Here is a 27,331-nt window from a genome sequence, read left to right as displayed (position 1 = left end):
AAAGCAGCTAGTGTGGTGGATTTTCCTTTTTGGAAACCGTGCTGTTGGGTACTTAATACTTCGTATTTATTTACAAAACTCATTAATCTTTTGTGCATGGCTTTTTCTAAGACTTTGGCGAGGATTGGGATGAGTGTAATGGGTCTGTAATTTTCTACTTTTACTTTGTCCCCTTTCTTGTAGATAGGCTTGACGATAGATAATTTTAGTTTATCAGGGAAAGTGCCTTGCTCAAATGTCAAGTTTATCAGATAAGATAACACAGGGGCTATTAAATCACCTGTCAATTTCAGTACATCAGTTGGAATATCATCATACCCAACAGATCGGGTATTATTCAGATTTTTTATTAAGTCCGACACTTCCTTTGAGCTTGTGGGCGATAAAAACATATTTGCATAGTTACTATTAAGATGGTAGTTATATTGCAGAAAAAGAGAGTCAAATTCGTTATTATTAGTGTTAGTGTTGTTGATAAAGAAATTGTTAAACGCGTTTGCTATATTCTTGGGTCCCTCGATCAAAGTATCATTAAAAATTATTTTATTCATATTATTCGTTCTATTATTTACTTTCCCCATATCCCTATTAATGATGTTCCAACTGGTTTTAGCCACATTTTTAGAACTACAGACAGATGTTTTATTATCTATTCGTCTGGATTCATTTATGCATTTTTTAAGAAGTTTATTATATCTATTATAGTTTATTTTATCTTGGGGCGTCTTATTTTTGTAATATAAGTATCTTAATCTCCGTTTTGTTTTAAATGCATTCCTTATGCCTTTTGTTATCCATTTCGTATTATTAACAGAATGCCTGACTTTAGCTACGGAAATCGGGAAGCATAAATTGAAAAGCAAGGTATAAATCTCATAAAACTTATTAAATGCACTATTGGCATTTTCTTCCATGTAAACCTCTGTCCATGACAAGCTTTCCACGCAATGGCAAAACTTTTCTAAATTATCACGATTGAAATCTCTTCTCTTTATATATTTATAGGAAGGGGAATATACTTTTCGCGTACTGGTATTCTAAGTAGCTGACCAGTATCATGATCTGATAAGCCTAATGGAAGAACCTCCGCTGTAGCATGTGGTATATTGGATATTATCTGATCAATACAAGTATTTAATCTTGTGGGTTTTGTAATATGAATATGAAAATTATGATTTTGAACAATTCTCTGGAATTCATGAAGAGATGGTGTTGGTCGTAACAAGTCAATATTGAAGTCCCCTGCAATAATGACGTTAACAGATTTTTTTTTGATTATGTGTAACAGACTATCTAGCTTTGCCAGAAATGTTTCAGTGTTATAATTGGGGATTCTATAAACACAGATAATTATACAATTAAGATCCAATATTTTAACTCCACAGACTTCAAAATTATATTCAGTTTAAGATCATTTAAAAAAGTAATAGGTTTTATTTCTAAATACTCTCTAGCCAATATACAAGTTCCACCTCTTTTTTTGTTTCTCGAAAAAGAGTCTGCAAGTTTAAAGCCATTAATGTTTACATTTCCTTCTTCTCCTAGCTTTACAAAAGTGTCCGAAAGACAAATTAAATCAATATATTTCCCATGATTTTCTAAATCGTTAAGTGTTATTTCTAATAAATCTCTTTTGCTCAGTAAACCTGCGATATTTTGGTGTAACATTAAAAAGTTATGGAATTTCTCTGCAGCACTAGTTACTACATCGTTGTTCACGAAAAAAATCCTCTTCAGTTTGAGTACTCGTTGTGGCAAAGTGCTCATGTGTTACATTTAATGGTGAGCTACAATGTAATGTATTTTGATCATCGTTACATGTATTGTTATTAAAATCATCAATTTCAGATATGTAACGTTTCAGATCCCTGAATATTGTTCGCAGAGCACTATTATTTATAAAACCCGATGCTCTATCAAACATTTTACTCGAATATGACAAATATTTGTTACTATCTAGAATGTAGGCAAAATTATATTTGCACGCTTCACTATACAACATTCTGTTAAAAGATTCAACACGGTTATTAAACAGTGTCCCAAATTTGTGCAGTTTGAAATTTGGTAAACAAATAATTATATTAGTGTGCTTAATTTGTTCTAGTTTTAACCTCAAATAATTAATAATTTTGTAGTAATTCACCGTGTCCTTAAAGTCTGCAGCACCAATTAAAATCACACAATAGTCCAGCATCGTAAAATCTTCAATTTTGGATTCCACTTCATGCAGCAGATGGCATATTCCAGCGTCTGTTTTTATGTAGTGGCAGATATCATCTGACTCGAAAGTTTGTTCCATTGTTTGCAAAATTTTGTTTTTGGCATTACTGCTAATAAAGCATATTTTTCGCTTTCCTTTAATATTATGATTTTCAGTTTCTGTAGTATCCTCATTGTCTTTAATTTCAGTAATACTTGTGTTAGTGCTACTAGTACTTGTATTTTTTTCATGTGAGCCAGAGAATGCATCAGCTGTTTCCGGAAAGTCAAACGGTACAGTTGTTATTTGTAATGATATGTCCTCGTATTGGGTGCATGCCGGCGAGAGGATAGGCGTGTCATCATCACTGTCCAGCACTTCTGATCTTTTAATTTGTAGTAGTTCTTTCTTTAGAGGAGTGAGTCTTCGCAACGGTACTTTATCTGTAAGTATTTTTTATAGATATCAGTTTTTTTCTGCTGCTCTTCTAATGCTCTTTGCAGTTTAACTATTTGTGTATTAAGATTGTCGACTTCCTCATTTGCGCTAGCTAGCTGAGTAGTCAAAGAGCTAACTTGTGACTTTAATTCATAGATCTCTAAGGATTCTGATCCAGTTATATTTGGAAGGCTGTGTGAGCTAATGTCAAGATCTGTATCTCCTTGAGACTCTAATGCTGACTCTGGATCTGATAGAACTTCAGTTTCTTGGGATTTTGGCAATGGTTTTCGCATTGTAATTTTCTGATGATCAGGGGTTTCATGGATAGGTATGTGTGTTCCAGGGGGTTCACTTGTGGTCACCATGGAGTTGTCAGGCGTTGAATTCAGATTTAATGCGTGAATTTTTTTTCCTTCATCCATCTTAACTGGCGCATTTTTAACTGCCTTTACTGTTCTGGTTTCTCTTTGTTGTGTGCATTTCGGAGTGGTTTTAGTACAGTTTTTGCACTTCCATGATTTTCGATTTGAATTTGGTATTAGATCGTATCTCCTGTCATTTGCCGTGCAATTAATGTGAAATGCTGATTTACAGCTTTCGCAGCATAAATAATGTTTATCTTTAATATCAATTTTGCATTTTTTACAAAGGATTATTTTTGAGTTCACTTTCGACATTCTGTCTTTGGGAATCGTAAATCGGAACGTTTTTCTGATGGTTTGACGTTTGTTATTTTTAGTCTTGCAACACTCTTCGTCTTGTCACGATGTCAAGTTCAATTGGTTGCCAGGAAATTCGATATTGATACAACGGTGAACGACGCTATTAAAATTAATTTTAACTTGAATGATGATATTGTTCGTCCACTGATGATGACTCATAGAAAAAACTATTGTATACTGTAGTGATAAAATTAAGCTTTTCACTCTCGTACCGTACTATTAGGCCACTCAGCTGGTACTCGACTGAAAAGCTCTGTATTACATCACGATTGTAAAAAAATACTATAATGCTTCACTAACTGTATTACATTGTGAGTTCCGAATTATCCTATCTTTAAACCCATAGGGAACGTTCACTATATTTGTATGTTTTGTTATCTGTGAATTCGACTAATCCCTTTTTGGATTAAACAGCTTGACTGACTTGGGTCAATGAGGTATCTTTGAACAGTATAGTTTGATGAGAATACAAGCTTCAACCGTGGTACTGACCCTTTATCAAAATAATTGTTTTATTTATTACATACCTACACAAGTAATCCCGATAATTTAATTATTTATAAGATACGTAACTATTAATGTGTTTATTCCATAATAATTAAATTGTCATTATTTTGGTAAGAAATCTTCTATTAATTTAAATACCTACTCATATCCATAATACTAATGTATCTTTCGATTGGGTCAAATGACAAATGTGTATGATTGTATTAAAACATTGAACAAATTGTAGCACATTACTATTTTTCAGGCCATTAACTCTGGATAATAACACGAGTAGAATGGGCAAGCAAAATAAACGCGGCGGGCTAAAATAGTTCGGAACTGGTATGATCGTTGCAAATGTAAATGAACAATTAAAGCGTTTGCAGGGGCCAGGGACAATGATGATAATTATTTTAGTTTGCTGTCGGCGCGGCTGTCAGCTTCGCCCGCCGCCCAGCCCGGCGCCCGCTGGAATGCTCCTCGGACCCCTGCTTTCATTGCCATTAAATTGCGACACTTCTGCTATTCGTAAATTATTATCAGCCGGCGTTTTCATTACTCGGTCTCCAACAAAGGAACTCTCTAGATCTACGTACTGATTTAACTCGGAACCGAATGCGCCTTCGACTTTGCCTAGGCCCATTGTTCAACTCGAATCGTGACTCATATTAGGCCCGAGGTGAAATTTTGATTAATTCGTTATACTGTTCCCGGTTATCGGTAATTCCAGTCGAGAAACTACAGTGAAAGGGCGTTGGTGGCTTTAAAATAATTGCACTGGGATAGTTTCGAATGCGATATGCACTATTAATCTAGATCGATAGGCCCCTCCGTGTAAATACCCTGATAATATGTTAGTAATTATCCGCGTTCGTATTAATTCCACCAAACGCACGTTCATGGGTTTATTTCCCATTACTTTTATAGAATCTATTCGCTTTTACAATCACTGCATTAATTGCGTTCAAATGATAATTTCAGTTTTATTCCCAAGTGCTTCAGTTGGACAAGAAAAGGTTACTAAACTTTATTTTTGTCAAATTAATTACTAGACAAAATTGTTTTGTCAACTATTTTTTTGTCAAAAAATGTTTCTATAAATTACACCATGCAACTTTCCACGTTTGACAATAAATATTACAAGGAATAAATGTAATGTAATAATTTTATTAGTATTGTAACAGAAAAGTCACTCAAGTGTGACCAAGTCAGGTGCGACGACGAGCGAAGCGAGGAGGAGCGTGTTAGGTTGACAATGAGCAAACCGGAAATGACTTTTTAAATAGAACATAATGGTCTTGAAAACATCAGGTTTCTTTTTAATAAAATGTATCCGGAATCCGGACATGTAAGTGAAAATGTCATCCTTGAAATTTGCAGCAGGAGGAAAAAAAGTACGACATACACATTATTTCACACAAATCTTGGACACAAAGTATAAAATCAACCAACAAATTTCCAGTGCGCCATTTAATTACAATATATTTGGGAAATGGAAATTTTGCCTAACAATACCTTTGACTAAATAATATTGGCATATAATTAACCGGGCAACTAAAATATTAAACGGGAAGTTCAGTCGGGCATACAATAATATAATTTGGCTGTGTTTTAATATTGTGGCGACAAAAAAAATATATGAGCCTCAAATATTAAGCATCATAATTATTGAAAAAACGGCAGCAAATTTCAAGCGACAAAAATATTTCCGAGGAGCATTAAATAATACTTTGGCGACTAAAATAATAATTGGCACCTAGTATTGTAAAGCGTAAGATTTTTAATATTTGTAGTCATATAGATGTTAGCACCTAAATAATTATACTTAGCTCATCGTTTAAAGTAGTATTTAAATTGCGGAGGCAACTAAAAAAATTAATGGGAAGTATGTTTTTTTAAAAACACATATAAAATCGTTTTTAGGGTTCCGTACCTCAAAGAGGAAAAACGGAACCCTTATAGGATCACTCGTGTGTCTGTCTGTCCCTCTGTTACAGCCGATTTCTCCGAAACTACTGGACCGATTTACTTGAAATTTGGTACACATATGTAAACCTGTGGCCCAAAGACGGACATGTAATTTAATTAAATGAAATTTAATCATAGGGGTCACTTTTGGGGGGTAAACTTGAAAATTAAAAATCAAAGTTATTAAAACTATATTGTGTTATATATCAAATGAAAGAGCATTTTATGAGCATTTGAAATATATTTTTTTTTAATTTTTAATTTTTGTACTTTAGAAGTAATTTAAGAAAATAGACAAAAAATGACCATTCCCCCCCCTTATCTCCGAAACTACTTAGCGTAAAATTTTCAAAAAAATACACGAGATAGCCCTCTACCTGTAGATTACAGGAAAACCTATTAGAAATCTACAGTCAAGCGTAAGTCGGACTTACGAGAAAAAAACTCAAATTAATATTTTCACTCACTGACGCTGCAAGCAGTTACTAAACGTCTTAAAATTTTGTAAGCGTGATGGACAGGTAGAAAGAAATTCATTTCTGTCTTTTTCTTTTTAGAAATTGTTCAATTTTTAGGGTTCCGTACCTCAAAGAGGAAAAACGGAACCCTTATAGGATCACTCGCGTGTCTGTCTGTCCCTCTGTCACAGCCGATTTCTCCGAAACTACTAAACCGATTTACTTGAAATTTGGCACACGTATGTAAACCTGTGGCCCAAAGACGGACATGTAATTTAATTAAATGAAATTTAATCACAGGGGTCACTTTTGGGGGTAAAATTGAAAATTAAAAATCAAAGTTATTAAAACTATATTGTGTTACATATCAAATGAAAGAACATTTTATCAGCATCTGAAATATATTTTTTTTATATTTTTTTTTTGGTAATTTAGAAGTAATTTAAGAAAATAAGCAAAAAATGACCATTCCCCCCCCCCCCTTATCTCCGAAACTACTTAGCGTAAAATTTTCAAAAAAATATACGAGATAGCCCTCTCCCTGTAGATTACAGGAAAACCTATTAGAAATCTACAGTCAAGCGTAAGTCGGACTTAAGAGAAAAAAACTCAGATTACGAATTTCACTCACTGCCGCTGCAAGTAGTTACTAAACGTCTTAAAATTGTGTAAGCGAGTTGGACAGGTATAAAGAAATTCATTTCTGTCTTTTTCCTTTTAGAACTTGTTCAAATTTTTTTTCATTTGTACAAAATGACTTAAGTTCCTACTAAAAAGGAGGCGCTTAAGACTGTTTATAAATTGACTGAGCAAAATTTTATTCAAGTTGGTCCAAAAAAAGGTGTCTGTTGACGAAAACATAGAATTTGTGCCACCGAAAGCCCAAATCTGAAGTCCATTTTGCTCTATCTCTTATCGTTTTCGAGATATATACGTAAAGTCTTGAAAGTGCGAAACGTTAACTTTGCCATCATAGTCGTTCAGGCGCTCATGAGTTCCTTGTATGGAAAAGTCGAAAACCGACTCGCACTTGACCAATGTTCATAGAACGTTGTGGTTTTTTTTTATTAGCAAAAATGACTTAAGCGCCTTCAGAAGTGCAGGTGCTTAAGACCGTTTGTAAGTTAAAGTTAGCTGTGATGGCTCAACGAAGAAAGAAGATTTCAATATCCTACTTATACATATTTCATTAATTTAACTATACAGTTTTTATTACTCAAGCCAAGCGTTACGTTAGCTATTGCTATTGAAAGGAAAACTTGTGTATAAAGCTTGAAACAAATTATGGAACGCGTCTGACGGACGCGGCTGACGACCGCGACTGATAAGCCGATGGCTTGCGTGGGCGACGGTCGCGCGATGGTCGCGCGACGGCGATGCGACGCATACGAAATCAAACCTTATCGATATGGAAGTAGACGATGCGATGAGACGTGAAGGCGACGTTCGCGCGACGATTATATGTTATCGCATCGATCTACTGAGGGGGGCGGTGCCTACAGTAGTTGTAGTTGTATGCATACCTAGCTCACGCACACAGACGCGTCCACTGGCGCCGCGCCGGTGTCTGCGTGCGCTCTCTGCAATGTCTCTGCAAATTCTATGCACAGCGCAGAATATGCAGAAACCACATGGTGGTCTGTGGCAGAAACTCAATAGACATTTTTAGGGTTTTTAAAATAAGTACCTAGGTACGTGAAGTAACATGGTAAATTAATAAAAATTATCATTAGATACTTATTTGCGGAGGTGTAAACAATTTCCTTCGTTTTGCCATATATCAATAATTACCTATCTATATTAAATTAATTAATCCGTATACATTACATTTTTACAATTAAGTGTATGAATTATACTTTTTATCGTACGGTCAGGTACATAAATATCTATACACCTGTATTCATTCAATTTTGAACCTTCTTCTTCAGTAATAAGTTTCGATATGTAAAGAAATTGAAGGACGATACACAGGCGGGCGGAGACACCGCGCGCCGCTGCGGGCGGGTGGGAGGGAGGAGGGGTGTCGATGGACGATGTCACGTCACGCGGGATTCGCCGCGCGAACTCATCATTCGCGCGGTCGGCTCCCTTCGCTGCCTGCACACGTTCGCTGCTCTCGTACGATTTGATATTATACAGGGTGCCCGGTAATTAATGGACAACCTTTTAACCACCAAGAGGGCACCTTATACTGGTCCAGAAAATCTATGGGATATGGGTTAAATTGTGGTGTAGGCGAGAGGCTGGCAACCTGTCACTGCAATGCCATAGTTTCGTTTTCTTTTAACCCCTTATTTGCCAAGAGTGGCACCTTATATTGGTCCAGAAAATCGACTTTAAGGTTTAGTAAAAGTCGCCTGGTTTTCGAGATTTTCACAATTTTTAATATTTTAATACCTACTACCTAAAATTTTAAAAAGTGTGAAAATCTCGAAAACCAGGCGACTTTTACTAAACCTTAATGTCGATTTTCTGTAAGGTGCCCTCTTGGTGGTTAAAAGGTTGTCCATTAATTACCGGGCAGGTGCACCCGATATATTTGTCAAGCAATTTCTGACGTAAGAAAGCGCGACTCATTCGCGCAGTCGGCTCACTCACGTCTCTCGTTGTCGTACAATCTGACATTATTCAGCTACCTTTTATCGCTTGGCTTTAGTTCGCATATACAAGAGTACCTATAGGTACTACAAGGTCCAAGGCAAAATACAACAATAGATAATGTATTTACTAAATAATATTTTTAAATTTAAAAGTGGAAAATGTCTGCCTTTGGTGAGACTTGAACTCACGGCCTCTGAATCGATACTCCAGCGCAGACGTTTCTGCTAATCAGAAGTTAAAATTTAAATAATATTTATTTAGTAATTTCCCGCTAGAAACTTGCGTTATACTATTCTGTATACTTTTTCAGCTACCATAACCAAATTTGGATTAGATTAAAAAAAACCTCCTTTCAGATTGTTTTACTCACCCTTTCTGATGTTTACCATACTTACTTACCCCGTTATTCATAAACGTACACTAAAGTTATCAAGCCGATAAATTTCGTTTGTCCCTTTCCGACGTATTGGTGTGATAGAAAGGGACAAACGAACTTTATCGGCTGGATACTTTAGTGTATGAATAAGGGTGTTAAAATTTATAGCTACGAAATTTTACATAAAACACCTACTTTAAAATAAAATAAAAAATGTTGAATTTGGTTAACATTATAAAAGACCTCACGCAAGCTGTGCTAATTAGTTCGCGAATTCGTCTAGAGGTGGCGCTAAACACAATTATGCTCATTAGAGAACCTATACTTCTAGCCTAGCCCAGTCTTTAGAATTATGTGAGTAACGTAAAAGTTTTGTAGGTACGGAACCCTCGGTGGGCGAGTCCGACTCGCATTTGGCCGGTTTTTTTTTTCATTTGCAGCCCAAATCTGAAGTCCATTTTGCTCTATCTCTTATCGTTTCCGAGATATATACGTAAAGTCTTGAAAGTGCGAAAAGTTAACTTTGCCATCACAGTCGTTCAGGCGCTCATGAGTTCTTTGTATGGAAAAGTCGAAAACCGACTCGCACTTGACCAATGTTCATAGAATGTGTTGTGGTTTTTTACGCGGGTCCGCGACTGACGACGTTCGAATGTTTTGTTCGGAAATGTTTGAGGGTGGTTTCTTTGAAACGTCGCCGGTGGCGGGTGGTTCGACGGGCGAAGGTCACACGCCGCACGCGACGGTCTGTATTCGTTTTGTACAATAGCAACGGACGGCGGGTGGCGTCTTGATATGGAAAATGACTGACTTCACTAAAGATAATGATGAACTCATTGAGGTAATACTAGAGAGGACACTGCGAGCAAAACGTTTGCGCTACAAACATAAGTCCATTGGACTTATGTTTCTGCCTGCACACAAATAAAATGTAAAAATGCCTTCCTGCGCAACAAGATGCTCTTTAAGCCATACGAGAAAATCGAATAAAACTGACGTGTCACATTTCATCCGTTAGTATACACGCTATGTTAATCGATCTTTATTTAAGTAATTATTTCAATGAAGGGACGCGCTCCTCAAACGCGAAGCTATCGCTGCCATTTTGTTGAACGAAATCATAGATTAATCGCATCATAATCGCACAGACTTGACATGTAGGTAATGAAGTATAGTAATTGTGATTATATTCTGTTTGTAATATATAAAAGAGAAATGTTAAATTTATTTCACGTTATACTTATGAATACTACACAGTTCTAACACGAGTTGTAATCGATATTTTCATACAATAATAACCTATGATTTTCTTCAAGGGCAATTAAAGTAGGTATATGAAAAAAATCAATAATGTATTTTTGTTTCACTTAGTAGAACTTAAACATAGCACAATGTATGATAGTGCTAAAATTAAACTACTTACCCCTTATTCATAAACGTTCACTAAAGTTATCAAGCCGATGAAGTTCGTTTGTCCCTTTCTATCACACCAATACGCCGAAAAGGGACAAACGAACTTTATCGGCTTGATAACTTTAGTGTGCGTTTATGAATAAGGGGTTAGTATTTTACAAAAATTATAAAAAAGGTCTACACTAAGAGTGTCGCGTCTAGGTGGTCATTGGTCAAGTCTTACTCTATGACACGGTACCTCCCCACGCATGCGCCGCGCGCTGCCGGCCGGAGCACAGACTTTGTTTGGGGTGTAATTTCTAGTATGTTAGTACATAGTAATTCAATGGATGAATTGTACTTCTGTGAACTGTTTTCGATATACTTAATCGAATATATGATGTAAATTTTTCTTTACTACAATGAAAGTGTTTGAGTACCAAGTTAAAAATTTCACTTTCTTTTTGCCGGTTTCATACAAAAATATCGTTTGACTGTCTCTTTTTTTGGGTAATATCAATATTTATATGGAAACGGATTAAGTCGCGTATAATCTTCTTCCTCTAAGAATTACAATGTAAGTATTTTTGCATTCATTTTGATCAGAGCTCAACACAACAGTTCAAAAATCAGTCTACCAGAGCTTCTGAGTTCCGTCGCCGACGACGGGTGACCAAGGGTCAGAAAACCCACGCACCCGCGACCGACAGCGTGTGGTACAGCGGCACATGCGGCTCACATCCAAACATTCCAAACGCCGCCGGGCGCGTGTGACGGGCCAGAGAAACCAGGGCCTTAGGGCTAGGTGATTATCGCCGCGCCGCAGAGGACGCGCTGAGGGGGGGGCGGTGCCTACAGCAGTTGAAGTTGTATGCATACCTAGCTCACGCACACAGACGCGTCCGCTGGCGCCGCCAGGGGCGGCTCACTCCGCTATCCTATCGCCGCGCTACAAGTATATCCTGGCGGCCGCGAGCTGTGGCCGCGAGTTCGCGGCTTACTCAGGGGTGGCGCGTTTGGATCCATTGGTAACCCTATCACCGGACGCCGCGCACGTGCGGCTCGTTTCTTTGTAAGAATGTTGTAGGTATTTAAAAAGGCGGCATTTCGGAAACATCAAAGCAGTGGGCCTTCTTTACTTGTGCTATTATATATTCTGTGGCGCCGCGCCGGTGTCCACGTGCGCTCTCTGCAGTGTGCGCTGCCGCTGCCACGAAACGTTTACCTACTCCGTGTAATACTGATAAAAGAAAGTATTGACATGAATTCACACGTTTCGGAAATGACTGTAGGTATTTTAAATATTTTAGCACAATATGTTTTTTGCCTCTTATTGCCTATTATACAATATAGGTATACATACCTACTATGGCAACTCTATCACAGCGCAGAATATGCAGAAGCCACATGGTGGTCTGCGACAGAAACTCAATAGACATTTTCAGAGTTTTTAAAATAAGTATCTAAGTAGGTACGTGAAGTAACATGGTAAATTAAAAAAATATCATTAGATACTTATTGCGAAGGTGTAAACAATTTCCTTCGTTTTGCCACATATCATTAATTACCTATCTATATTAATAGTATTTTATGCAACTGGTGGTTAAAAGAGGTCAAAAAAGGTGAGTGGCGTGGGTAACAATTTGAGGCGAAGCCGAAAATTGTTAATAAAGACGCCACGACAATTTTTTGACTCAGTTAAACACCGTTGCATACAATACTTTTTCTACGACCAAGCACTTATTTTGAAAGAAAATTATAAATCAACAAATACCTACTTTCAGTCATCTTAGTTATCTAGTGGACCGCCTACCATTTTGAATATGCAGTTTGAGTGCAAACATGAAAATAAAACTGTCTATGGTATGGTTCTTTGAAGCCTGGCCACTAAGACGAATCGAGCCGAGTTGAGTCGAGTTCTCATACATTTGAATGCGATTCGACGCGTCGCCAATGAACGCAGCAGAAAACGAAGGAGTCTCGACTCTGCGAATTGGTTTGTTAAGTTGGTAGCAATGTATTTACTGAACTGTAACAGCTATATCGTGCTACTGCTACTAAATGTTTTCAGGGTATAGACTAGATAGACTTGTCCTGACATCTTTTATATAGGGTTTTAAAGTTCTATGCACGACCTTGTAACTCACGAATAACAGTACGGGAGTAGAAAAATTCATTAATCCGTATACAACTATACATTACATTTTTACAGTACGGTAATACTCACCCCGTTATTCATAAACGTACACTAAGTTATCAAGCCGATAAAGTTCGGTTGTCCCTTTCCTACGTATTGGTGTGATAGAAAGGGATAAACGAACTTTATCGGCTGGATAACTTTAGTGTACGTTTATGAATAAAGGTGTTAAAGTTTATAGCTACGAAATTTTACATAAAACACCTACTTTAAAATAAAATAAAAAATGTTGAATTTGGTTAACATTATAAAAGACCTCACGCAAGCTGTGCTAATTAGTTCGCGAATTCGTCGAGAGGTGGCGCTAAACACAATTATGCTCATTAGAGAACCTATACTTCTAGCCTAGCCCAGTCTTTAGACTTATGTGAGTAACGTTAAAGTACCTAATAGTTTTGTAGGTACGGAACCCTCGGTGGGCGAGTCCGACTCGCACTTGGCCGGTTTTTTATGAAAACGGGTTGATGTCTCTACGTACCGATGGTCTCATCGGAAGATCAGCGCTGAAAGTCACCAGCAACACGCTGAGGTGAGGCCATTTCGTGGCACTTTATTCCTTTCTGTCTTGTTGTTATTATGTGTATTTTGTCTTGCCTGTGTTCACGAATATATGTTTATTCTATTCTATTCAAACATCGTATTTTCGACCCATAAACCACGAGTAGTATTTAAATATCTCTATAAGGGAACGCGTACCATATCATTTTATAATAAGTACACACCAAAAAGGAGTGTATGTATAACTTTCTAATGGGATGCGCATATGATACCCCCTTGAGTTGCAGGCGTCCATAGGTTACGGTGACCACTTTCCATCAGGCCGATCGTATGCCTGTTTACCACCAACATGGTAGTTAAAAAAAAATACCGTGATAATCGTATAGTATAATATTAGAGGTACAAGAGCAGAATTATTTTCTGCTAGCAGAAAAGTGGGTTAGGGTTAGATTATTTTTTTAGTAGAATATAAGTCCTACCAAATTTGCTATGGCATAATTCTTAGGTACTTTGTATGAACAAAACAACGATAGCAAAAAGGAAGTGAAATACAGTCCCAGAGGCACCGTTAGGTAAGACGACGAGCAAAGCGAGGAGCAGTGTTAGGTATCTTGCATCCCCAACACACAAGACTCATTATCAAAACAGAAATAGGAAGAAGATGGACAATTTTTTACTGCCTAAATATAATGCTCATTAACATTATGCCAGCATAAGATTCGATATTATAAAATCTGCGGAACGATTTATGAAAAGGCATATTCTGAGGAAGGTTTTCCTGCCAAAAAAATGAATCTTTCAGAGTGATGTTAAGACTGAGTAAGACCGGCCTTAGATTCGATAGATTAAACGTATTAATTGCGTTGATACAAATTTGCTCAATTAGGCAGCAGAAATGCCTCATTAGGGTATTTTGATTATTTTTCAGTACGCATGTTGCTATTTTATCGCACTAGTGCGAGACGTGGTTTATTATGTGCCTATGTCGAAACTTTAAAGAGCCATATGTACGAAAAACGTCTTAAGATACTCGTATAAATTTAAAATTTATCGCTACTCGTTCCGAACTTCCTCTTTTCCGCACTTGTGTTGTAATGTACTGTCATCCTAAGCCTGCGTGTTAAATTTTTTGTACCTACTTATTCCAAAATTTATTTTGAACTTTTATTGAGTAACAAAAAGTTTTGTTTTTAAATTTGGAAATTTAAAAACAAAACAAATGCTTTCAAGACTCAGGAGGCTATTACACAACTAGTCCATAATACAATGACTATAATTATATGAGGCGAAGGCTATCTAAGTATAGTATCAGATGGTGTTTGTCGCTCCTTTGTTTTTGGGGTTCCGTACCTACCAAAAAAAAGTTTTGATGCCCGTCCGTGTGTTCGTCTGTCAGTCAATAACTCAAGACCCTTTATCTCGGAATCGCTTGGAGATATCGAGTTCAAATTAAAACCAGGTTTATATGACCCTTGAAACAATTATCTTTTAAGTTAAGACAAACGATAAGGCCGTTTATGGCACAAAAACCGAACATCACAAGGGAATCTAGAAAATCTGGCAAATAATTACATCTTATACTACACATTTTTATAACTTTTATTTGCGAATTTACATAAAGTTGGTTCTTGAAAAGTTGCATAAGATCATGATTTGATAAAATTTCCTGTCGGACGTACCGCTTTTGACGCTACAAGCCAAAAAGTGAAAAAAAAAGGATGCAAAACGATTTCCAGCTGGCTGGGAATTAATTTTTCAAAAAATCTAATCTGATCTACGATGCCAGCTGGCAAAAGTCACTGTGCGGGTTTGACAGAGTAAATGTAGGGAGAATGTTGTATTTCGCGTTTTTTATGTATTCTTTTATGTGACTATGTGTAACAGTACCATAGCGGATAGAAATTGTGAAAACGCTCCGAGAGACCTTGGTACTCAGAGAGTTAACAATGTTAACATTGAATTAAGCGTGTACCTACAAATTCAAAAATGCCGATATCGTCACTGCTATATCTAATTAAACGCGTATTTTGGCATCCCACACTCAAACTCCCGCAAACAATGCCTTTATAGCAGGCCAAATAATTTTATTTTCCGATGCTAACCTCGTCACCAATTACCCGTTAATTAAATGTCATTGATTCAAAGCTCATTTGTGAAGAGACCCGAATGCCTACATATCAGTGGCCGCACGAGAGTTGTAGGGGAATGAAAATGGATCGCGTTGGATAGCAGAGGAATGCTTTCGGCTCGAATAATTCAGTTAAACGAGTAATTTATGACTGGCCAAATTACTGACATTGCCACGACTGGCTATCAGCGCGTTAACAGCGATGCACTTGTGCATTATTAGACGAAATTCGTACCAACCCTTTCACGTTTGTTTCCATTTATACTATTCAAAAACTATTTCATTAGTATAAATTACGAATATGCACATGAATGTAAATTGTACTCGTATAAACCCCGAAACTGAGCTATTACCCCCACTTATTAGAACAGCATCTTGGGTTGTCTTCGCAAAGATTTGAATTAAATATAATATAAATTTCTTTAATATTTATGTAGTTAGAAACAGAAGCCGTGAAAACGACATGTCAACACAATAAACAACTTAGATAACTAAACTTATTTTTTATCATGCAGAAATAAAAATGGTTTAAATCATAATATAAGTTTATTTATGGATTAGCACATTTGAAACATCTACCTATGTATAAGAACTTAGGCACTGGAGTCTCAATTTTTAACCCCCGACGCAAAAACGACGGGGTGTTATAAGTTTGACGTGTCTGTCTGTCTGTCTGTCTGTCTGTCTGTCGTCTGTCTGTCTGTCTGTTTGTCTGTCTGTCTGTCTGTGTGTGTGTCTGTCTGTGGCATCGTAGCTCCCAAACGGGTGAACCGATTTGGATTTAGTTTTTTTTTGTCTGAAAGCTGAGTTAGTCGGGAGTGTTTCATGAAACTCGGGAGAGCCATGTTTCATGAAAATCGGTCTACTATGTCGCGGCACATCTCGGACACTGGCGATCAAATATATGAAAGAGGCGGGTTCCTAGCACACTGTCTAAGCTCGTGTAGGTGAACGCGTACTATGCTTGTATGAGTGAAATATGACAGGTCGACTGTTCGCGTTTTTGACAGACGGTAACTGTGAGGTAACCGAGAGGGGGTGGGCGGCGCTTTCAGCGGGGAGCGGGAGTGGCCATACTGTACGATAGTACTCTTTATTATACTGTGGTCGCGGTCGGGGGTTTTTTCAAAATTTTAATTTTGTGGTTAGGTTATACATTGAGAATTCACCAGTAAGAATGTGCAAACCCATACTATTCCTGTAAGGTGGACGTGACTGTAGGTACTGTCCGATAAAGCGAGATGGCATTCATAATGCCCATGCCTATCTTTATATTATTATATTAACTTTAGAAAAAAAACAATCATCGATATACTTGACTGGAGAATAGGTACGTCGGTCGCCTATTCAACTTGATTTGACTATAAGTGTAAAGGCATAATTTTTGATGTTGTAATTAATGTCAAAACACTGATCCACGTAAGTGATGTAAAAGTTAGTTTAATTCGCACACCGACATCTTTAATAACTTCCCTACGTCCATTAAAGTCAATGTACAGTCAACAACACAGCTGTGAATATAAAGTGCCAAAATATGTATACACACGTTAACGTAACAGGCAATAAAGTTCTGTACATACATCTTTTTGGCATTTTCTCTGTATTCACAGCTGTGTTGTTGACTGTACCTACCAACTAACTATACAATACTAGCTTTTGCCCGCGACTTCGCTCGCGCTAGAAAGAGAAAAAATAGCCCTATGTCATTCTCCATCCCTTCACCTATCTCCACTTAAAAAATCACGTCAATTCGTTGCTCCGTTTTGCCGTGAAAGACGGGCAAACAAACAGACAACTTTCCCATTTATAATATTAAGTAGGGAAGTAGGGATGTGACCACGTGCAACATGGCCGAAACGTCAGAAAAGGGTAAGATAATGATATAAATAATTTCAATGATGATAAATATGTTCACCACCCCAAACGGTAAAGGCTTTCTTCATACTTCAAATAGTAAAGTTGCATTTTATCCACAAAGGTGCAAAGTAATAATATACAAATTTTAACATGATGCCTAAAGCTGTTTAGTAAATTGACGAGTGTTTGACGTTTTACCGTTAATATTTTCCTCGTGTTGGTGTGGAGTCCTTTGCTCGCTACCAATTAATATTGGCACGTGCGGTTAAACAACAACTTTGCCCTCTTGTAAAACAAATAACAATAATCGCGGCCAACTAATAACTTATAAGTGATTTAAAACGTACCGAGTTAACGTTACGTTACTTAACCAAAACTGTTTATGGTATTATCCATGGATACTAGAATAGAGGCCCACTTGAATTTTGGCAACTGTATAACCCATAACCTTAGAAAAATTAATACTGTAATAACATTCAATTACAGATTTTACTTACTACCACAGAAAAGAAAGTCCTCAAAAACTATGTGATAATGTTGGACATTCTCTGAACTCATTTTGGAGCATTAATTATATTATTACATATACTTATGCGCAATAACAATAATAGTATATTGTGCCACAAGGGAGGTAAGGGGTATTTTGTCAACGAGTGTTAAAACTCGCGACAGCCGCAGGCTGGAGAGAGTTATAGACACGAGTTTACAAAATCCTTACCTCCTGAGTTACACACAATGTTTTTCATCACATTTGAGAGGAAAACACAGAGAAAAAAAATCATAAGCCAAAACCTTCATTGAATGGCGGTGTTGCACTGCTCGTTGCTATGGCAACGCGGTCAAGCGCAAATCGAGATGGCCGCCATAATTTCCTGCCAGATTGCAAATTATAACGATTTATCTACGTGAAATTTACGAAATAAATGTAAAACAGACTGAAATAATTGTAAAACATCAATAAAATGCAAGTATTTTTTTATAGATAATAGTCAAATTTTAGTTGTGCAAAAAAATCCTTGGCTGATGAAAACATCCTTTGCCTGAAGTATCGTACGGATTGTATGAATTTTTAAAACTAAATCCATTACTCCCTTGGGAATAGAATAGTACATTATTCTTCAGTACACGTAGACGCAATGCGACCTTTAAACAGCAAATGTAATGAAAAATTATGTGCGTAAATAATAATGAAATGTTAGGTTAGGTTATAATGTTAGGTATAAATACCGGATCTTCTAACTATACACAATGTAATTTGTATATTAAAGTCACAATCACAAGTGTCACAACATCCGGGACAAATAAGATATCAGTGTTTAAATATGGACCCTGCGCTTATTAATTTATGACAACAACCGCATATTTATTACAGCAGATCATAACAAAATAATATATATATGGTACTAGCTACTAATTTGAGAATATAAATTCAATATATTGGGCTTGATCTATTGATTGATTCAACAGTAAACAAGTTTACTTAGGGCATCTTAGGGCCACTTGCACTAACGAAAATGGAGGGTTAACCCGAGGGTTAACCCACCATTTTATATGGAATTTGACAGATTACAGTTACAGCCCACTAACCCTAAGTGGTTGTTGCAAGTGGGCCTTATATATATGTTAAATTTACTTTATTTTTAATATCAGTAATGGTATCAGATATGATTAAATTATTGATTATATTTTTTATAACAAAAAATAACATTAATAAAGAATGTATATACTTATACCATGTTTATAACAATGCTTGGTCAGATTGTTTTAAAGCAATAAATACCGACCCATTATTAAAAATAAGTTTTTTTTGCAAAATTGACATTTTTGTCACAAGCTTTTATCGCCGACTGTACCTTTCTTTCAACAGTCATCTACTGCTCTTCGAGACGATTTTAAAAACCCCGTACTCGATGAGGATACGACGTTTCATAATAGAGTGCCTATGAGCACCTTTCTGCTCCATCATCACATCAGCTCCATGATACCATAATATTGCATTGTCACGTGATTTAGATATATCTGCAAAATTTCAGCTCAATCCGAAACCGGGAAGTGGGTCAAATTTAGCTTCTATTAGTACGTTTTGACCCAAACTAACATACTAACAAGGCAAGTTAAAAAAATAAATAAAAGCTTGTTAAAAAAATCGGCTAAGTGTGACGGACCACGCAAAAGAGTGGGTTCCGTGGCTATAGATATATTTACTAGCGCAACAGTTTAGAAAAAAATGTTTTTTTTAGGAAATATTTATGTTCTGTTTTTTTTTTCATATTTTTTATTCCCGTGGTTCTAAAGTAAGTAAAAACCTTATTTCATTTTTGAATACCTATCGATTGATGTGTCACTTTTTTTTTTTATTTTTTTTTCAATTTGAACACCTACATAAAATAAATTTAAAAAAAAAAATTCAAAGTAAGTCGCGGCTCACGAAATACCAATTTTCCAAATCGTATCAGAAATACCCAATAGTTTTCAAATAAGCTGGCATACGGACGGACATGACATGACGAAAACCATTTTGGCTACGAAACCCTAAAAAAAGAAAAGGATTTTTTTTTTTAGGAGTAACTAGTATGAATCATTTAGAGTTAGTTCATTCAATTTTTGGTTACCAATATAAGTACAACAATAATAAATTATAACCTAACCACAAAATTAAAATTTTGAAATAACCCCCGACCGCGACGACATAGTGGACCGATTTTCATGAAATATGGCTAAGAACACTCCCGACTAATTCAGCTTTCAAACAAAAAAAAACTAAATCTAAATTGGTTCATCCGTTCGGGAGCTACGATGCCACAGACAGACACACACACACAAACGGGCAAACAAACATACAGACAGACGGACAGACAGGCACGTCTTATATATCGAACTTATAACACTACGTCGAGGGTTAAAAATAGAGATTTGAAAACTAAAGGAGCTACGTTTTTCCTATTATTTTCTGCTAAAGTATTTTTCCCCTCACTGGCTCGGAAACACGTGTTTTGTCCTTTAATACCAGCGGGTAAAAACGCATTTTATCCACTAGTGGGTAAAGTAATTTGATCTTGAATAAAGTCAAATTAACTGCTTTAAAATTGATAAAAGTAGGTGAATCTAGTAATAAAGATGATTTACCACCTGTGGAACTATTGGAAGCAGTGATAAACGCATTTTTTGGGTTTTAGTTTCCTCGCTATAGTGAGGGGAAAAGTTTTGTGTTACACTCGGGTGCAAATGTATTTTACTTCTCGTGTGTTAAAAAACTCGCAAGTTCAGGATTCTATTCTCGAACCACTCGCTTCGCTCGTGGTTCAACTATAAAATCCTTTCACTTGCTCGTTTTTCAATTCCACACTCTGCGTTAAAATACAACTTTGCCCCCTTGTATAACAAATAACTATTACACCCGTCTGGTACAAGTTTTTGTTGTAAAATAAATACATATAAAAAAGCTACATACATAAATTATCTATTAATGACTTATTATCTCTGTTCAAAATGTGCACGTAAAACTCTTTATAAGATTATCCACAATAAAATTTGAAATCATCATCTCAGTGAAATGCCAATTTCATATTGGTACAAAACTGAGAATTGCAAAGTTACCTGACCGCGCCACCCTACAGAATCACTCAATCAAATTAAGTGAAGTGGATTTTAGAACTTCTACCGACCCCAGGCTGCATGGATTTACTAGCAATCTCTTGATGATTAATGAAAAATGGAAACTAAGCGGTGCCCTTTGTACCTACTCACACGCCGAGAGTTCCTAGTACGTATGAAATACATATTTTACCCTTATTGTTATTGCTTAGTTTTCTTAAGCGCGAGAAACCTCGAATGGTTTTCAGTACATTTAATAAATTTATTATTAATTGATTTGTTAAAAAGTTTATCAGTAGATACATCTTCTATTCAAGTTTTAGAAATGTTTGACCCCACTTGATTACGGCTAATATTTGAAGCAAAAGCTGAACCAGACGGTCGGACTGTTAGGTCTTAATACTGGTGTGGGGAAAAAAAGGACTACATAAAACAAATGGTTCGTTTTGTTTTTCAGGTTAATATATGTTTATAAATTTCCATTGCATTAAGATTGTCTAGGACTTTATCGTAAGATAGATAGCAGACGAATGACTAAACAGTTATGAAAACAATTCTATGCAGGTACATACTCATGAGCTTATTCTTTTTTTGAAAAACATCGATTAAATAAATACCTAGATAGTTAGATACAAGTATTACAAGTCTAATAATAAGCATAATTATCAATTGATCATCTAGCCCACACGCCACTCCTCACATACAACAATATGTTCTATAAACATAAATCATAATAATTTTACCAATGAGTAAGACTGAGCGACCTCAGATTACGTACATAAGAGGTGTTGTTCTATTCCGTCTCCGCCCACCGAGATTAATAAAACAATTGGAAGATAACTCAGTAATAGATAAATAAGAATTTACTCAATTGTGTTCATTTACTTCTCAGGTTAGATACCGTTTGCTTAGGTAATTACTTAGTTGAAGTCTGACTATTATAGACTCAAGACCGTATAAGGAATAATTTAGAAATTACTAATATAGGCCAAGGTGCAATTTATATTGTGCTATGATATACAACACATACTAAACTTGATAAATTTTATGTTGAGCTTTAAGTACTTAAACACACGATGTTATAAATTCTAGAAATATTATTTCATTTAGCATGTAACTTTAACAAAAAGCATCAGAAATAAGCCTACCTATTTTTTTTGTTAATACCTTGCGTATATTAATACCTGTCAAGTTCAAAATCTCGTAGACAGAAGATTTGGCATTTGTTCATTGATCTTCCTGTGCACCCCTCTCTTTATTTAACAACACGGCCTGAATTACAATTAGACCATCTCCCATCTTCAGCTGTTTAAATAAGAAAATTACAGCTCGATAGGAGACAGACGGGTTCTTATTCAGTTCCGTTAATGTTAGTACCACCTTACTATTTTTTAACAATTTTCTAATTATTATTAACTGCTTCCCCCTTAAATATGTGCCTACTTTTAATATTCTCCATTTACGAAATGTTTAAAACATCTAATAATGTTCATAGTTCTGCAGCGGTGAGCTTTAATACTTATTTATAATTAGGTAAATAATTCTATTTGTTTTTCTACCTTTTTTCATCCTGTCAGTTTATTTTAAGTTTCCTCAGAAGTTTGAAAACACTCTACTGAATTTGTGTGGTAATGGTAAAATTACCTGAATTAGTCAGAGTGTTGTCTCCAAGTCCCGTGGAGGTGTCGACATCCGCATGGGCGCTCGCGGCGGCGGCGAGCAGCGCGCATGCCCAGGCGCACCAGCTCACCATCGGCCGCGGTACCGCGCGGGTCTGCTTGCGATGCCAACCCATTTCACATCACCAAAGAGAATGATAGTTCACTAATACTAATTTCAAAAGTTTAAGTCCGCGTAAAAAGTTTTGAAACTTTTTAAAACAACAACAACTTTTATAACTATTATATTTAAAGAGTATTCTCGATAAGTTTATGTCTATAATTAGTGTTTAAGAAGTTTTGTATAGTTTTAGTGCAGTGAGCGCTCGATGTGAGCGGAGTGTGCGGAGCGTCTGGTCCGCGCTGCGATGCGATGGGGTCGCGACAGCACTGTCGGCGACACATCGCGGCCGCGACCGGCTCCTCCGGAGTCCGAGCATCGCTCCAGACAGCGAGGAGGGCCGGTGCGCGCGCACCTCCAGCTCCGACCAATCGCGCCTCGGGGGAGGGACCGCGCGTAAGACGCACGGAAGTATATGCGAAGGCCTATGTACAGACAGACGATAGCGGACAGGTGGTTTCGCGGCCGTAATTAGGCTCCTGATAACTTATTGCGACGTAAATATATCTACCGCGGCGATTAAGATAGCGCCCAAAACGCGCCCACGGATTTACGAGTACGGGTAAAGTATCAAACAGATTGTTTAACCTTTTACTGTAGCTTCTTTAAAATACCCTTATTTGACTACGGAACCCTAAAAAATACTACTTATACAAGTTGTCCGCTCGAAAACTTAACAATAGTTTGTAGTTTCGATCCCGGACCGCTCTAAAATTGTATAAATAAGTATTATAAATAAATTCTGATCTTATTACATTCAAAACTGTCTTCATCTACAGGTATATTAATATAGATTTGCCGGTATTACCTGTTGAAATTAATAGAAAGTTCCTTTTCCATCTAGTGGCTTTGGAAATTCGAAAGTAAATGTATTTTTAGGCTCCTAAAAACTTCCACACCTCCTGGGATGTAACAAACTCGAATTAAATGCATCCAGAATCAGAGTTTATGAAGGTACGTAATAAGACAAAGTTAGGAGATGCTGGGAATTAATTCTTCAAATCCTGGCCGAATTTGTCTGGCCTGATATGTCTTATTTCAAATGTTCTGGTACATAATGAATTAATTAATGTGAGTAGTGAGGTAGCACCAATTGCGCCTAGTGATAGGATGAATTACAAGCATTTTGTTTAAAAAAAATGCCAAACTATAATATTCTTCGTAAAGTATCAAGGATTAGGTCATGGAAACTGTTACATTATTGATTTCATCTCTTGTGCTCTAAAAAGACAAATGAAGATAAGGTAAAATACCCTATAATGGACGGTACAAAATACAAAATACAAAATCATTTATTCAGCAAATAGGCCACGGGGGCACTTTTACATGTCAACATTACAGAGTATTCATTAAAGTTAAACAAATGAAATTAATAGAAATATTAACTAAAAATATTAATCATAAGCAAAGTAGCTATACACTGATATAGAATTAGAGATGTATAAAGTCTCTAAATGTCATATTATTACTAACTATAATCAATACATAAAGAAAGTGCAAACAGATACAAAGATAAAAGAAATCTATAATACTTCAATAGTTGTAAAAGACTGAATATTACAAGTAAAAATATTATACTTAATCAAATAATCCATGGAGATGTATAGCGTCTCCAAGAGTCAAATTTTATAAAATTAAAATATTTAAAAGTAAAAACCTTTGTCAAATAATACAAAAAAAAAAAAAAAATACAGAAAATGCACAGCTAAATTACACATTTCAAGAGATGTACAAGTCTCTAGTTGTCAATCATTAAAGAACAAATCAAGTTTACAAATAAGGGCCAATCAAGGTTACAAATTAAGTTTAAAAATATAATCAAAATCTCAGAGATGTATAAGGTCTCTAAGTGTCCAAAAAACTAACATTAACTTAATCAAACGACATTGTGGTGATGCAATTATGGACAAAAAACACAAATCCGTGGGTGTCGTAGAAGGCGACTATGGGATATGGGTTAAATTGTGGCGTAGGCGAGAGGCTGGCAATCTGTCACTGCAATGTCACAGTTTCGCTTTCCCTTTTTTTCGTTTTCCCTTATTTGCCAAGAGTGGCACTGAAGCTTTAGTAGTTTCATGTGTTCTGCCTACCCCTTTATGGGATACAGGCGTGATTGTATGTATGTATGTAAACACAAATCCTTAAAAATAAGTATCTAAAATTAGTTTTTAAAAACTGACGGCAATGTACCATAAACTAGAGTCATAGAGCAGCTTAATTTTGAAGTTTCATTTAATTCGGTTAATTCTGAAGGATTTGGCTGCAAGATAAAAGTCATCACTTTACTCAAAAAAATATCAGGACGAATTCTTAGTATTGTTGCTAAGAGAGTTGAGTTCATGTATAAAATAATAAAATAACCTAACCACAAAAATAAAATTTAAATAAAATAAAATTAAGAACTAGTTCTTAGCCATGTTTCATGAAAATCGGTCCACTATGTCGCGGTCGGGGGTTTTTTCAAAATTTTATTTTTGTGGTTAGGTTATAATTTATTATTGTTGTATATTGGCTTTCAAACAAAAAAAAACTAAATCGATATCGGTTCACCCGTTCGGGAGCTACGATGCCACAGACAGACGCACACACAGACAGACAGACAGACAGACACGTCAAACTTATAACACCCCGTCGTTTTTGCGTCGGGGGTTAAAAATAATACTCGGTGTAAACTTGAATCAGTTTTACTTACTGCATTAAGCATGAGATAAGGTATAAAACATACTTGTTTGTTGCTCCAAACATATAAAGAAATAGTGTTATTTTGCGAGTGTCCATAACTGGAACCGGAAAACAGGGTACCTCCTATGATGGACAAGGAACAATTTACGAAACCAAAATTTACAAGAAACAATCCTATGTTAAAATAACCCAAACTAATTTTATTTGTACTGTACTGTACAAGACAGACACGTCAAACTTATAACACCCCGTCGTTTTTGCGTCGGGGGTTAAAAATAATACTCGGTGTAAACTTGAATCAGTTTTACTTACTGCATTAAGCATGAGATAAGGTATAAAACATACTTGTTTGTTGCTCCAAACATATAAAGAAATAGTGTTATTTTGCGAGTGTCCATAACTGGAACCGGAAAACAGGGTACCTCCTATGATGGACAAGGAACAATTTACGAAACCAAAATTTACAAGAAACAATCCTATGTTAAAATAACCCAAACTAATTTTATTTGGAGTATATAAAATTGACTCATTGAGTATCAGTTGGCTTTAAAAGCAAAATTTTAAACTTATTTCACTGTCCATAATGGGGGATCCATTACTGGAGAACTGCCGTCCATGATTGGGGAAAAATAACCTCGTTATAATTTGTTAACTATGAAGAAACCAATAGGAGTATCTATTCTGCAATACGCTTGAAACGTAAAAGAGGGATAAGACATTCAAGTTTTAACACTCTTAGCAGTAGAATTTTTACACGTATCAGTGAAATATCAAAAATAGGCAAAATTTTATCTTAACCTGTCCATGATTGGGTTCGTTACCTTATGTACCTACCTATTTCTAATGACAGCTTTTGACAAGATCTATTTAGGTACAATTACTTACTTTTTAGGGTTCCGTAGTCAACTAGGAACCCTTATAGTTTCGCCATGTCTGTCTGTCCGTCCGTCCGTCCGTCCGTCCGTCCGTCCGTCCGTCCGTCCGTCCGTCCGTCCGTCCGTCCGTCCGCGGATAATCTCAGTAACCGTTAGCACTAGAAAGCTGAAATTTGGTACCAATATGTATATCAGTCACGCCAACAAAGTGCAAAAATAAAAAATGGAAAAAATTTTTTTATTAGGGTACCCCCCCCTACATGTAAAGTGGGGGCTGAATTTTTTTTTCATTCCAACCCTAACGTGTGATATATTGTTGGATAGGTATTTAAAAATGAATAAGGGTTTGCTAAGATCGTTTTTTGATAATATTTATATTTTCGGAAATAATCGCTCCTAAAGGAAAAAAAGTGTTTCCCCCCTCTAACTTTTGAACCATATGTTTAAAAAATATGAAAAAAATCACAAAAGTAGAACTTTATAAAGACTTTCTAGGAAAATTGTTTTGAACTTGATAGGTTCAGTAGTTTTTGAGAAAAATATGGAAAACTACGGAACCCTACACTGAGCGTGGCCCGACACGCTCTTGGCCGGTTTTTACTTTTAAGGCAGGTACGTACGCCACAATTTAACCCATATTCCACAGTAGATTTCTACGACAACCACGGAAAGAAAGGGGATGGTGAAATTCTAAGCCCCTCACCACAATTGTCAACTGACTAAACGATTATGATTTCAGTTAGGTATATTTGAGTGATATTTGATTTGTAATCGGCAATTAGTCGGCGAATATGGCCGAATAGTCAGCACTTGATATGTGACAGTTTTTTTTATGAGAACGAAGTAGCCGATAACATATAAGCGATCACTGACGCCTATGAACATCCTGGTCCAGGTACTATCAGCTGTAAAAGTGCACGGCGAATTTATCAATGAATTCATTCATAATTCCTCCATGCACTTTTGCATCTGATAGTACATGTATACACTGTATTAGACAGGTATACGACAAAAGTAAATTACCAACTAATACTTATTATATAGAGAATATTTTTTATCTCAATTGGTTTTATTGAT

General features: G+C 36.2%; 1 protein-coding gene and 1 long non-coding RNA gene across 2 annotated transcripts in view; one reads left to right on the top strand and one right to left on the bottom strand.

Moving 5' to 3' along the window:
* Positions 1-22,969, bottom strand: part of LOC125225102 (lachesin-like) — a 171,338-nt gene extending 148,369 nt beyond the window's left edge. The window contains exon 1 of the mRNA XM_048128657.1: positions 22,563-22,969. Within this exon, the coding sequence (XP_047984614.1) occupies positions 22,563-22,713 (151 nt within the window). The 5' untranslated portion in view covers positions 22,714-22,969. The remainder of the gene's footprint in view (positions 1-22,562) is intronic.
* LOC125225106 overlaps positions 1-27,331 on the top strand; it is a 350,675-nt gene that overhangs the window by 160,814 nt on the left and 162,530 nt on the right. The gene's annotated exons all lie outside the window — the stretch shown is intronic.

Source organism: Leguminivora glycinivorella, chromosome 4 (genome assembly GCF_023078275.1).
Source record: "Leguminivora glycinivorella isolate SPB_JAAS2020 chromosome 4, LegGlyc_1.1, whole genome shotgun sequence".
In the NCBI taxonomy this organism is placed as follows: domain Eukaryota; kingdom Metazoa; phylum Arthropoda; class Insecta; order Lepidoptera; family Tortricidae; genus Leguminivora; species Leguminivora glycinivorella.
This window is presented reverse-complemented; position numbering and strand designations above follow the sequence as displayed.